The 11,494-nt window shown below is 35.8% G+C and overlaps 1 protein-coding gene across 1 annotated transcript in view; it reads right to left on the bottom strand.

The window, feature by feature from the left end:
* Window positions 1-2,073: 2,073 nt before the first annotated feature.
* The window catches only part of LOC104506606 (E3 ubiquitin-protein ligase MYCBP2-like), a gene marked incomplete at both ends in the record, with an annotated part of 81,735 nt that continues 72,314 nt past the window's right edge, over window positions 2,074-11,494 (bottom strand). The window contains 7 exon segments of the mRNA XM_010147610.1: window positions 2,074-2,161; window positions 3,442-3,560; window positions 3,890-4,115; window positions 5,583-5,801; window positions 7,002-7,102; window positions 7,918-8,060; window positions 10,952-11,130. Of these exon segments, the coding sequence (XP_010145912.1) occupies window positions 2,074-2,161; window positions 3,442-3,560; window positions 3,890-4,115; window positions 5,583-5,801; window positions 7,002-7,102; window positions 7,918-8,060; window positions 10,952-11,130 (1,075 nt within the window).

The raw sequence follows: 11,494 nt of genomic DNA, 5'->3' as shown, positions 1-11,494 counted from the left end.
AAATTTAGAGCTTAGATCTAGATGCCTGACTTCTAAATGTCAAAGTTCAGGTATTGTAAGTTAAGTTGCTAATTCTTTTCTGGAGTGAGACTTTTTTCTTATGTTACTTTCTTCTGCCTGTATACATCCACACATGGAACAAAGGTAGAACTGTAGAAATTATAAAATAAAGTACGAAAAGTATAATACAAAGGGTATTCAAACAATTGAAACGTGGAAACTGTAGGACATATCCTTGTGTGTATGCATTACAAGACAGTCTTCTATATGATTAGGTGGGGTCTTCTTACTCCGTTCCATGAGTAAGATGATACTGCTCTGCAGATAAGAAATGGTAATGCAGTATTTTTTGACACCATTCCACTTGCAGCAAAAGGTGGAAGATAACATAATACAGAATGCAGAAAAAGCAGTCTGATACTAGGTCATCTAAATATTGCTCTAGAAAACCCCATTTTACCTCTTTCACAGACACAGTATTTTTCTGAGACATCAAGCAAAACACTTGAACAAAGCAAAATTACAGACAACCAAAACCAGCTTTAAAAGGCTACACAGCGGTTTACATCGGCACACACTACCACTGCTGCCCGTATTTGTCACCTTTGTTTATTCACAGGATTCAGTGGTCTTGCAGAGAAACAATATATACAGATGATGCCTGTTTGTAATTAGCTTCGTAGTACTAATGGACTGGCCTGAAGTCCCTGAGTTGGTGTTAGGAAAATGGTCAGGTGAATCAATTGCAATTATGTCAGTAATCAGGAAACTCCTTACAGGTCATGCCCCTAATCCTCCTTCTCTTGCAGTTCATATACAATGACTTTTATAGGTGGCTGAGACTGCATAGCTACCTTAACTGCATGCCATTTCAAATTCCTTCCGTCTGAAAGCCAAGCTACGTACCAACTACTTTTCCTTCTTGTTTCAGACATTCAAAATCAGAACAAAACAAAAAATCCCTCTTCAGAGACAAGTATCAAGTACTAGAAAACCTGGGAAATTAAGTTAGAAGCATTTCAGTTTCAGCTTCTTTTTTGGCCTAAGAGAACTGCAGGATAAATGGGTGCGTGGTCAACAAAACTGAGGAGTTAATGTGGCTGTTTGGAGGATTAAAAAAAAGGGCACTATTTGAACTACAGAATTGCCTATACTTTTGAGAGAGACATACAGAACCAGTGCAATTGAGGTGCTTATATACAACATAAAATAACAATTTGCACATTCAAATACACAAGCAAAACACTGGGTTAAAAAATGCAACTTAGGTTTTGTGTTTATAACTGGACATTTATCAGTGCGCTCCTGCTCATTAATACCCACTTCCAGCCTCATTAACAGTGTTTCAGCTCTCATTTGTGCTCCAAGATCAAGAAGATATTCTACTATAGGTCACAAAACTGTTTTTCCTATACACTAATGTTAATTAGGAGAACTGCTAGCACACTGAATATGGCTGCATCATTAGAAAGTTCTAATTCGATTTCCACCATCCACTCATTTTCATAAATTCATATTTTTCCTTCCATTTTAAATTGTATTTGGGTTACTGTAAACATTTATTTGCTGCATCTCCTGTAAAAGTATGTTTGAGGGTTTTTTTGTAACAGAAAAAAAAACCCTATAGCAGAAATATTTTAGGCTCTAAGGTCTACAGATGCAATTGTCACTTTCAGGTTTAAACATTTCATTTGAAATTTTGCAATTCAATGCTGCAGGTATTCTTCATTCAGAAAGGAGTGGAGTGCAGGGAGAAAAAACAGTGAGAGAGAGATACAAATAAGATACCTGCACCTTTGTGAAGTACCACGTGGAAACTGTAGGACATAGCTCGTACACTGATATACTACCTGTGGATGGGGTGAGTTGGTTCAGATTTAAATAATGAGCTTTCCCTCCTCCCCATACACATATGAAGGGAAGAGTGTAAGCAGTAAACAATACCACTTTATTACCTTGTTCGATTAATTCAGTTTTAAGAATCATTTTTTTTAGTATCATCTCTAACTAAAAGCAACATTAAGACTTAAAGGTAGTATTAATTCAGAAAACGTGAAACAATGATGGACTTACCAATAGGAAGTGCTAGATCTTTCTTCATCAAAGCTGCTGCACATGATCCTCCTAAATTGGCCAATTCTTTCTCCAGCTGAATAATACCCTTTAAATTGAAACAAATTTTGAAATAAAAATAGTGTTTCAGAAAACAGGACAATGAATGCGTTTCCCTGACACTGATTTATCCTAAGAGATATTAATTGTGTGTTCCAGCCTGATGTTTCTCAGTGATGTTCTTACTACCAAACAGCTGAACTGTCATGTTCTGCTGTGACATGGGCCAGAGCACGAAATTTTTAGAAGAATTTCAACTAGGTGAGAGTATTAATAAATGCGTTACTGTGCTTCCGGTAGCCTACTAAGAACAGCTGAAAATGGTAATTGTCTTTTGTCTGTAATATTAAAAAGAAAGGGAACTGTCTAGTATAAAAAACTACTGACAGATATTCAAATGGCAAATCAATGCCTCTTCTATGCTGTATATATACGTAGCACACAATCTCACATTCCCATCTTGTTTAAAGGTAGTACTGTTCATAACGTTTTTCCCCTCTTACCCTTCTCTAATTAGAGAGGCAAGGATGGGAAAAAGATTCCATAATTTCCCTTTCCCCATTAAAGATCCAAAGAGATGTCCTTGACAGTTTTTCCCTTTTATTTGCCCGTGAAACTCCCCCCAGCCCTCAGACTTGTCACTGAAAGGCTGTGGCTACCTTTTAAATCATAAACAAATTTATTTGATATTTTGCCTTTAAATTGTCCCAGCCAGACGCAGACACAGCCTTTTTAACTTTGTTCACAAAAAGGCATTGACACTAACACCAATTTTGAATTTTAAAGAAATCTATGGGTGGTCCAGCACACCTCTGACAGATGTATTTCATGGAGGGGAAAAAGCCCAAACCAAACCAAAAACACCACCACCAGAAAACTGTGGGGGACACAGGAAACCTCCATTTAATGGATTTTCTAGGATCACTTACAGAAACTGGCAATATATGAAATTGGTAAAAAAATCCTTCTTTGGAAAAAGTGTTCAAAATCAGTAACCCTAGACTTGCCTTGTATTCTCAGAGACTCCCCAAAAGACTGAAAATTTCCAAACTGCATTTTAAACTAAACCCTTGATAAATTGCAAACAGTCACAGTTATTAAAAAAAACTCAAACCAAACAAAAAGACATTCCAATAATATTCAGATTAAAGAATTCCAAAGAAATAATGTCTGTAACAAAAAAATGTTAAAAACTTATATGAATTTTAAAATATTTTGCTAATGTTACTTAGTCAGGAATGGAAATACAAATATTTTAACCAAAAAAACTGGCCTTATAGGAGAGATTTAACAGGTGCAGCAATTGCAGCTGTATCACTTTTTCCTTACCTCATCAGATCCTGGACTAAATTCATATCCAATTGCGTAACATTTGAAACCATAAAAACAAGCTTTTTCATCTTTCACATAGTCTGACGCAGTCTCCAGAGAAAAAAGAGCTTCATTTCCTTATAGGAAGTAAAAGAATACATAAAGTATTAAGAAACCCTTTTGTATTTCTCCTCTTCTACATGAACATATATGAAACCTGTTTTTTATATGTAACATGTAAAGTAAAACCAAGAAAAACACACAGATCAACACTTCAAACAAGAAACCTAATATTAACCTAATCAATTAATGTACAACCAGTGGCTCATAATGGAATCCTGTTAGCTTGGATGAAGACACTTTTAAAATTTTACTTTCTAAGATAATTTTGCAGAAAAATCAAACTTTCTTTCAATATTTTAATAATTCACATTACTAGAAATTATCGCAGTATCTATTTATTTACCTGGCAATACTAATACCATGGTAGGCCATCCTGAAGATCCAGAGAACTTTTTCAGTTCTATCCATGAATTAAGGTTTTCATGGACAGAAGCATGTTTTGGTCCAAATCCCAGACTGTGCGCAATTCGGACAGGAATTAGTAAACGAAGAACATCCTCCGATTGAGCAGTGCCACACTGAGTGTCAAACTCTATTGTTATCCACCTGACACATTCAGGGAAAGTCACCTAAACCAAAATAACAGTCAAATTATTTGCAAGCTTTGGGGTTGTTGGTTTGATTTTTTTTCTTTTTTTCCCTTTTTCATTTAATTCTTCATTTCTATTTAGTTTTAACTCTTTAGGCTATGAAAGTGATTCAATTATGCAATTCCCTACAGTTGTTCTGATATGCTTCAGATTAGCATTAACCAAATTTACTCTCTGCAATTCAGCTATACCTGAATTGCTTTATATACCTTACTATATAATCATCTATTACAACTTATGTTCAGATTAAGTATTTGCACTTACAATACTTTTTGTGATGGTTTTTAAGAACTCCACAGAGGAGTTTTTAAGAACTCCACAACCACAGACAACTACTACAAACATGTAACTCAAACACCTTTTTAAATGTATACTTCAACAAACACATTCAATATCTGTTTTGCACAATCCTAGAAAAGTACACAGTAGCTGAATCACACTTGTGAATATGGCCTGCAGCATGACAGCATATACCTACAAAAATTCAAAAGCAGTAACAACTAAGCCTAAGGCTTCAGATCAGCTCCAGAGACTTTTAGAACAATAATAAGCATCATCGCTTCAGGAAGTTCATGTGATAACTACATTTTCTGCAGTGGATGTCTTCTCCCACAGGACAAGCCAGTGCAATAGTGGAATAGTAATGAATGACCTCCTTCAGCTCTGACTTCATTCCAGGCTGGGTTTACAGTCATGGAACCAATGCAAGTGCAAAACTCTATTTCAAGAGCTGAAACTTGTGATTTATCTCTCAGGCATGTAATTTATGCCTCAGCTCTTTATTCAGCTAGAAAAAACATCCTTAATTTACTGACATTCAGAAAACTCTAGTTGTATTGCAAGAGGCGTCTATGTAAGGTGGAATGAATCCTACACAGAGTGACTTAACACAGTTAAAAGGACTTCAGAGACTTCTGCAATGCCAAATCATGGTCCAAGTTAAAGTAATTAATAAATAATTTAAAATGGCAGACCAGCAACAGCCAACATAAGGATGCCTATAATATAATGCATATTAATTTGAGTAGAATTGACGTTAAGCTTTTTTTACAAAGCATTGTTTTAGCCTTAGGCAAGAAAGTCAGATATGATTAGATAATGTATACATAAAGACTTCAAATTTCTACCATCTGTACAGTTAGAGCAAAAAAACTGCATGACAGGTGGAAAATCTAAGACTGGGCAAATTTAGGGACTTACAGTAGATACCTGCATCGGGGGTTAAAACTACAATAGTTTCCACTACGGTTTCCCCTATACTTACTGGAAAAACAGAGGTTTCTCCAAAAAGCAGAATGAGAACAATATAGGAAACTGTCTCCTGTATTAGACAACATGAATTATCACTCATGGAAACAATTTTTCAGATGGTAAATGTTGACATAACAAAACCCACATGTCAAAAGCTTTTAAGAAACTACATGCACACTTGGAGAGGGTGCTTACCTTATAGTGCGTAACACAGGCAGGTTTATAGGGATGCTCACTTTCTACAACAGCATAGTGATTGGAGGTAGTACAAGCTGAAAGCCCTTGCTCCGGCTGGTTGCCGGTGGTGCTGTCCGTAGACTGATTGGGGTTGAAAGCTGGAGGAGCGAATTTCTGATTCAGAACTGCTACAGAAGGAAGTAACTGTTGTACTAAGCCAAAGACCTCAACCGCAACCTGTAACACCACACGCAATAAAGTATTACTTATGGCTGGGTGAAACCCATACTCACAAACTTGCATTTCTCTATGATGGTTGTTTTGGATATTCTCAGAATATCACTACTACAATTCATTCAGTCATTTTCCATCTACACAATCCTGACAGAAAAAGCAGCATTAAGTTAATTTTAATTATTCCTCTTGGAGACTTGCCAAAGCTGAAACAAAAAACCCTGTTCACAACTGTAAGATAGCTTCACTAAAACACCTACTAAAAGGCTGTAACATAAACAAAAAATAAGCATGAGTTTACAGAAAGAAAATACCGTACTGAAGTCATAGTCCAGTTATAATTTGTTTTATAACACATTAATATTGGCTTTTTTTCCAAATATTCAACATATGCATGGAGTGTTAAGCATCACATTGTTCTCTGTAATCTTCATGACATTTTCAAAGGCGAGGAGCACTTCTAGAGCAAACACTGATTCTAAAAACTAGTTCGTCACAGTAACAAGCCAACTAAAATTTGGAACTACTTTTAATGAAATGAAATCTGCTAGATTTTAAGTGGCCAGTGCTCTTCCCTCCCCCTTTAAAGAGTCAGAAGAGATCTTACAGTTCATGAAAAAGCAACAAAAGGCAGTACCATCTACTAGCTAAGGATTAATGACATTTGTAAACCTAGTAACAGATTTCAGGAGTGTTCCAGACCAGGCACATGGAAGAATGCTGTGCCACTGAAAAGGCAGGCTATTTTTACTTATAAACTGCCATCTTCCCATCACTAAGTGTGATAAAATTAATCTTTATTAATGTGCAACTACTGCTGCTTTGGATGTTTACCATAAAAACAGAATTTACATAATTCTATTACATAAATTGAATGGGACGGATTTACATTTACCCCACCAATAGTCGTCAATAAATGCAAATCCTTCTAACTTCTTGTCTTTTCCTACTGTTAAAGCCTGTCATCTTTCCCTCGGCTTCCTTAAGGTATTCTTTCATAATGTCTTTGAGTTATAAAAAAGAAATTTTTAAAACATTACTTTTTTTTGAATTCTTGACTCTTGGAAAATTCATGAGTCACACGTTCAAATATAAACCACAAATTAGTAAAATCATAAGGAATCAAGATGTCCAGATTTTGAGAGTAAACATTCTTGTATAACATTCTTAGATTTCTTCAGTAATTTCTACTGAGGAGCATACCTTGGGAATAGCTGCTGCGACTGGTCCTATGTAGGCTATTATGAGGGGAAGCAGCATTGAAAACAGACTGGAAGAGCTGAGTAGTTCTGGAATGTCTTCAGCTAAACACAGATATTTACAGCACAAATATTAATACATGTCCCATGGTTCAAAACACATCTTATTTTTCTGGTTTGCTTCGAGTTAAACTTGTAGTTTCTACATCACTTATTACTTCAAATTATTTTCATTATCTAGGCACTGTCAAATTCTAAACCTGCAAAGTTCCCCTGAGATAAACACGCCATTATATACAGCATATGTTAAAAAACTTCCTCCTCTTGGGGCGTAATTTTATTGCATTCTTTGCCATTTTGTGAAACTGTGTTCATACTTTCTACGGTAAAAAAGCTAGCACAAAAAGCTCCTCCCAGCCTTCCAATTGCACTTCTATAGCACTATGCAATGTTCTGGGCATTTTGACTAGAATGGCTGAAGATAGTAGCTTAAAACCATTCAGCTTTAAGACTAATGTCTACATTTCTCAAAAAATTGATCTTCAAGTGCTTATAAATGCACTACATTCACCAGTCTTGCCAATTACCACCACTGTGCAAAACATGCAATAAATTTGGAACTGACGCATCCCAGCATATCCTTGGCAAATAAAGAACCTTAGAAGCTTTAACATAACAGTTGCTAAACTGACGAGCAAATTTATACGAGGTACCTGCCTATGACATCTCAATTGCAACTCTATGACTTAGAAAGTTACAGTTTGATACCTACAGCAATGACAGGTTAGAAAAATAATCTTTGGGAAGCAAAAAAGAAATATCACAATTTTTATATCACTGGTATTCTATTAACATCTCTTGCTAGCAAAGAAAGACGTTTTGAAAAGTAAATTCTGAAAGTCAGTTCTCAAAAGCCTTACCATCTACAGCAAGTGCCCTGTGCAACAGGTCTTTGGCTGCTCGTACAACGGCGCTCACAACAGAAAGAGCCCTGCTACAATTTTTGTCTTCTTCATTAGCTTTGTTCAAAAGCTGTGATTGCAGATCTCCATCATACTCACTCCTGGATGGTGGATTAAGTGAAAGTAAGTTTGCAAAATACAAAATTATATTAAAGAAAAAAAAAAACCACAAAACCAAACTGATTTTCGTCATAGAGTAAGCAAAACAATTTATGCTAAAGCAATAAAGGAAACACAGAAGCCAGAGAAGATATTGTGGATGCAATGCCTCAGTGTTAGCCCTTTGCAGTAATTTTATGTTTGTTTGGCAGAAAATATGGAACGTTTATGTTTCCTTTGACCAGATGCCTTTCAAATCACAGAAATTTATTAGTTGCTGTGCTTTTCCAAGCCCAACCACCTATCCTGACAAAAATACAGTAATACTAAATGCATCACAGAAACGAGTAAATCTCTTTCAAGGGATATTTCTGTTGTATCCTAACAGGGAAAAAGATTTTTCCCTCCCTACTCTAATGATTAAATTTGTTTTTTAAATACAATCTTAGGCTAACCCTTAACAGATTTTTTTTCTTTGAAATCCACTCTGTAAGTCAAATTAGAGTCTCCTAAACAACATTATGCACAAAACTATTTCAATAAGGTATATAAAATATCTGGTTTGATTTGCCAAAAAAACCCAGTTAAATGACAATTATGAACTAATTCCAGCCCTCAATATGATAGTGATTCAGCCTTGGGACAGGCAACCAAAATCACTTAGTGCAAAGCACAGTTTCCCATTCTCTTTCAGATTTCTTACAATTGTCCAGAAAGATGTGATTTTTCAAAACACTATTCCAGAAAATTACAATTCCAGGACTGGGACCTCAGAACGCTCAAAAGCGTTTGGAGCAGTTCAGTACATACTGGGACCTCAGAACGCTCAAAAGCTTTACTTGGAGCAGTTCAGTACACGACAAGGATACCTATTCTTCCCTATGACTTAAATTAACCACTCTTACAAAAGGTGTGGTTTTTTGTCATTGTGTCCTAGAATTGTAGTTTTGCTGTCAGCCTCAAGCCTTTTTAATCTGAATTTATTAGTGACTGACAGTGGGTGCAATTCCAACTGGGTACAGTTCCAACAAATCCTTCCAAAGCCTTTCTGCCCCAATCAGAACTAAGTTAGCACACTTCTTGTGGTATGGCCTTTCCTGGCATTTGCATAAGCAACAATTCCATTTGTATTTGAGCATCCCTTCCAAGCTCTGTTCTGTAATAGCTGACTGAACATTTGTTCCTATATATCAGTTTTGGGAATTGTCAAACTGACTAAGTCCATTACTGTAGTCATCCATCAGATAACATTTAGCTTTCTGCTGCCCAAGCAAACTTCAAAAGACACTGTGATTACAGGCAGCAGTCTGCAAATTTTCCAAACAAAACTTCATTTATTCTATAACAGTTCTGAGTTGTGTCATTCCAGTCTTTCAGAAACTTATTAGAATTTTACCACAATTGAAACAAAAAAAACCCCAAGACAGTTCTGATCCGCAAGACATCACTTTGGTGTGGGTTTTTTTGCCATATGTTAGCTTATTATTAAGTTAGTATGCCTTGAAGCTTCCATTTACTGAAGTTTTATGTCCTTTGCTTTTCTGAAATGAAGGCAATTATTATTGCCTCTTCTGCTTATATAAAACCAGAAATTCTAGGAGTGGGAATATGTATTTTCCTTATTTTCTTTCCTCTTCCTTATATATTATGATACTCATAATAAAATTCTTTGAAATGCTGGAGGAATTCCCTGAACACAGATCTTCAAGATTCCAGAGACTCAACAAAAGAGGTATCATGATATGCACCACTAATTCCATTCTCTGACAATCACTGTTATTACTGACAAGCTGGATCTTTGAGTCTCTGAGTACAGCCAATCTTGTATTTTAGAGCTGAGAACTAGCCTGTATCTTCAAATATACTGTTGTCACTGTTTTGCTGGCAACTTAATGTCCTTGTATTTTAGCTCCTTTCAAAATTTCTTAAGAGCAACAAGTTCTGGTGACTGTTAGTCCAAAATAATGTAATCTGTTTTAGCACTACTTATTTTATCATCTTGATCTTCTATTAGGTAGCTATTAATTAAATTAAATATCAAAGTAAACTACTATTTCTTACTCCTGTTATTCCTTGGATCTAGTTTTCATTAGCCTTTTACCACCAAAATTGAGATTTGAGTAAAAGGCATGACTTTTTTTTGCTGTACAGATAATGGTAGTGATTCATGTATTCAGGTGCTGTCACACTTTACAATCATGTCTTCAAACATATCAGGGTGAGCACCTCAAAAATGAAGGCAATGCTTTCTGCAAAGGCATTACCTTAAGTGAATTCCTACTATCATCCTGAAAGGCTAAAATAAAGCTTCCCTACAGGACAGTCAGACCAGCTGATTTTCTTCAGGCAGATTTTCTCCGGGCAGTTGCAATTTCTCTTTTTACACCTTTGACTCTATAGCAAGAAGAGATAGTTCCTATATAAACAGACCTTGCTTCTCTACATGCAATCCTTTCTGCCACAGAGAAAGTAACTGAATGAATTCAGAGAGAAACATTACAGTGAGTAGTCTCAAAAATCTCTTATGTTACCAAAAAAACCAAAGATAGAAGTACCACATCTTACCGGTCTTCCATATTACAGCTTTAATGTAGTGGGCAATAGGCCTTGTAAGAGAGGTCAACCATCAAATTATTTGCCAAATTAAAACACCAGAGAATCTAAAACAAGACTGGAAGAGGCACCAGTACAACTGGTGTCCCAAAAACTGTCTTCCCACTAAGTAACTTGTCTGAAACTACACTGCAAGAACACAATACTGCTGTTAAAGAAGCTCCTTCCTCCAACACGCACCAGGTGTACTTCTGTTACTTCTCAAAAATAGATGCAGTATAAAGGCACTACAATAGTTTTATTAATTCTTCATAGAAACGGATCATGACAACACACAAACCTGTAATAAAGAATTTGTGGAATTTGTCCTCGCGTTTGGTTTGTGCCATTGCTGCTCAGACTACATGTACTAAATGTAAATGTTACACCATCTGGACACTGAACTGTAGTCATTCCTCCATCTCCATTGGCAGTCCGGCTTCCATAATTCCTCAAACGAACTGCGTATTTCACATTTTCCTTAAAAAGAAAGCAGTCAAAAATAGCACACAATATAAACCAAGCACATAAGTTGAGCTTCAGGGTATTATGAAAGCTATTATTTTACTTTAATACTGGAAAAGAGTCTGAAAAGTCTTTCAAAGCACTCTACAAATGAAATCAACTGAAAAAGATCCAGCAATCAACAAAGGCCAAGCTACAGACCATAACTTAAGAAAAAGATTACTTCTAATTACTTGTAGAGTGACCAGGTACCCAAGAAAATTAGCTACCACATTGCACACAAAAAAGTTGCATATTCAGGAATATTCTAAATTATTAAGCAATTACAATCAATCTATTTTATGCTATTATTTTTGCTACTAGGATTTAAATTTTTCAA

This window comes from Eurypyga helias, unplaced genomic scaffold, assembly GCF_000690775.1.
Source record: "Eurypyga helias isolate BGI_N326 unplaced genomic scaffold, ASM69077v1 scaffold10132, whole genome shotgun sequence".
NCBI lineage: Eukaryota > Metazoa > Chordata > Aves > Eurypygiformes > Eurypygidae > Eurypyga > Eurypyga helias.
The sequence above is the reverse complement of the archived record's forward strand: the minus strand, read 5'-3'. Positions and strand labels throughout refer to the sequence as shown.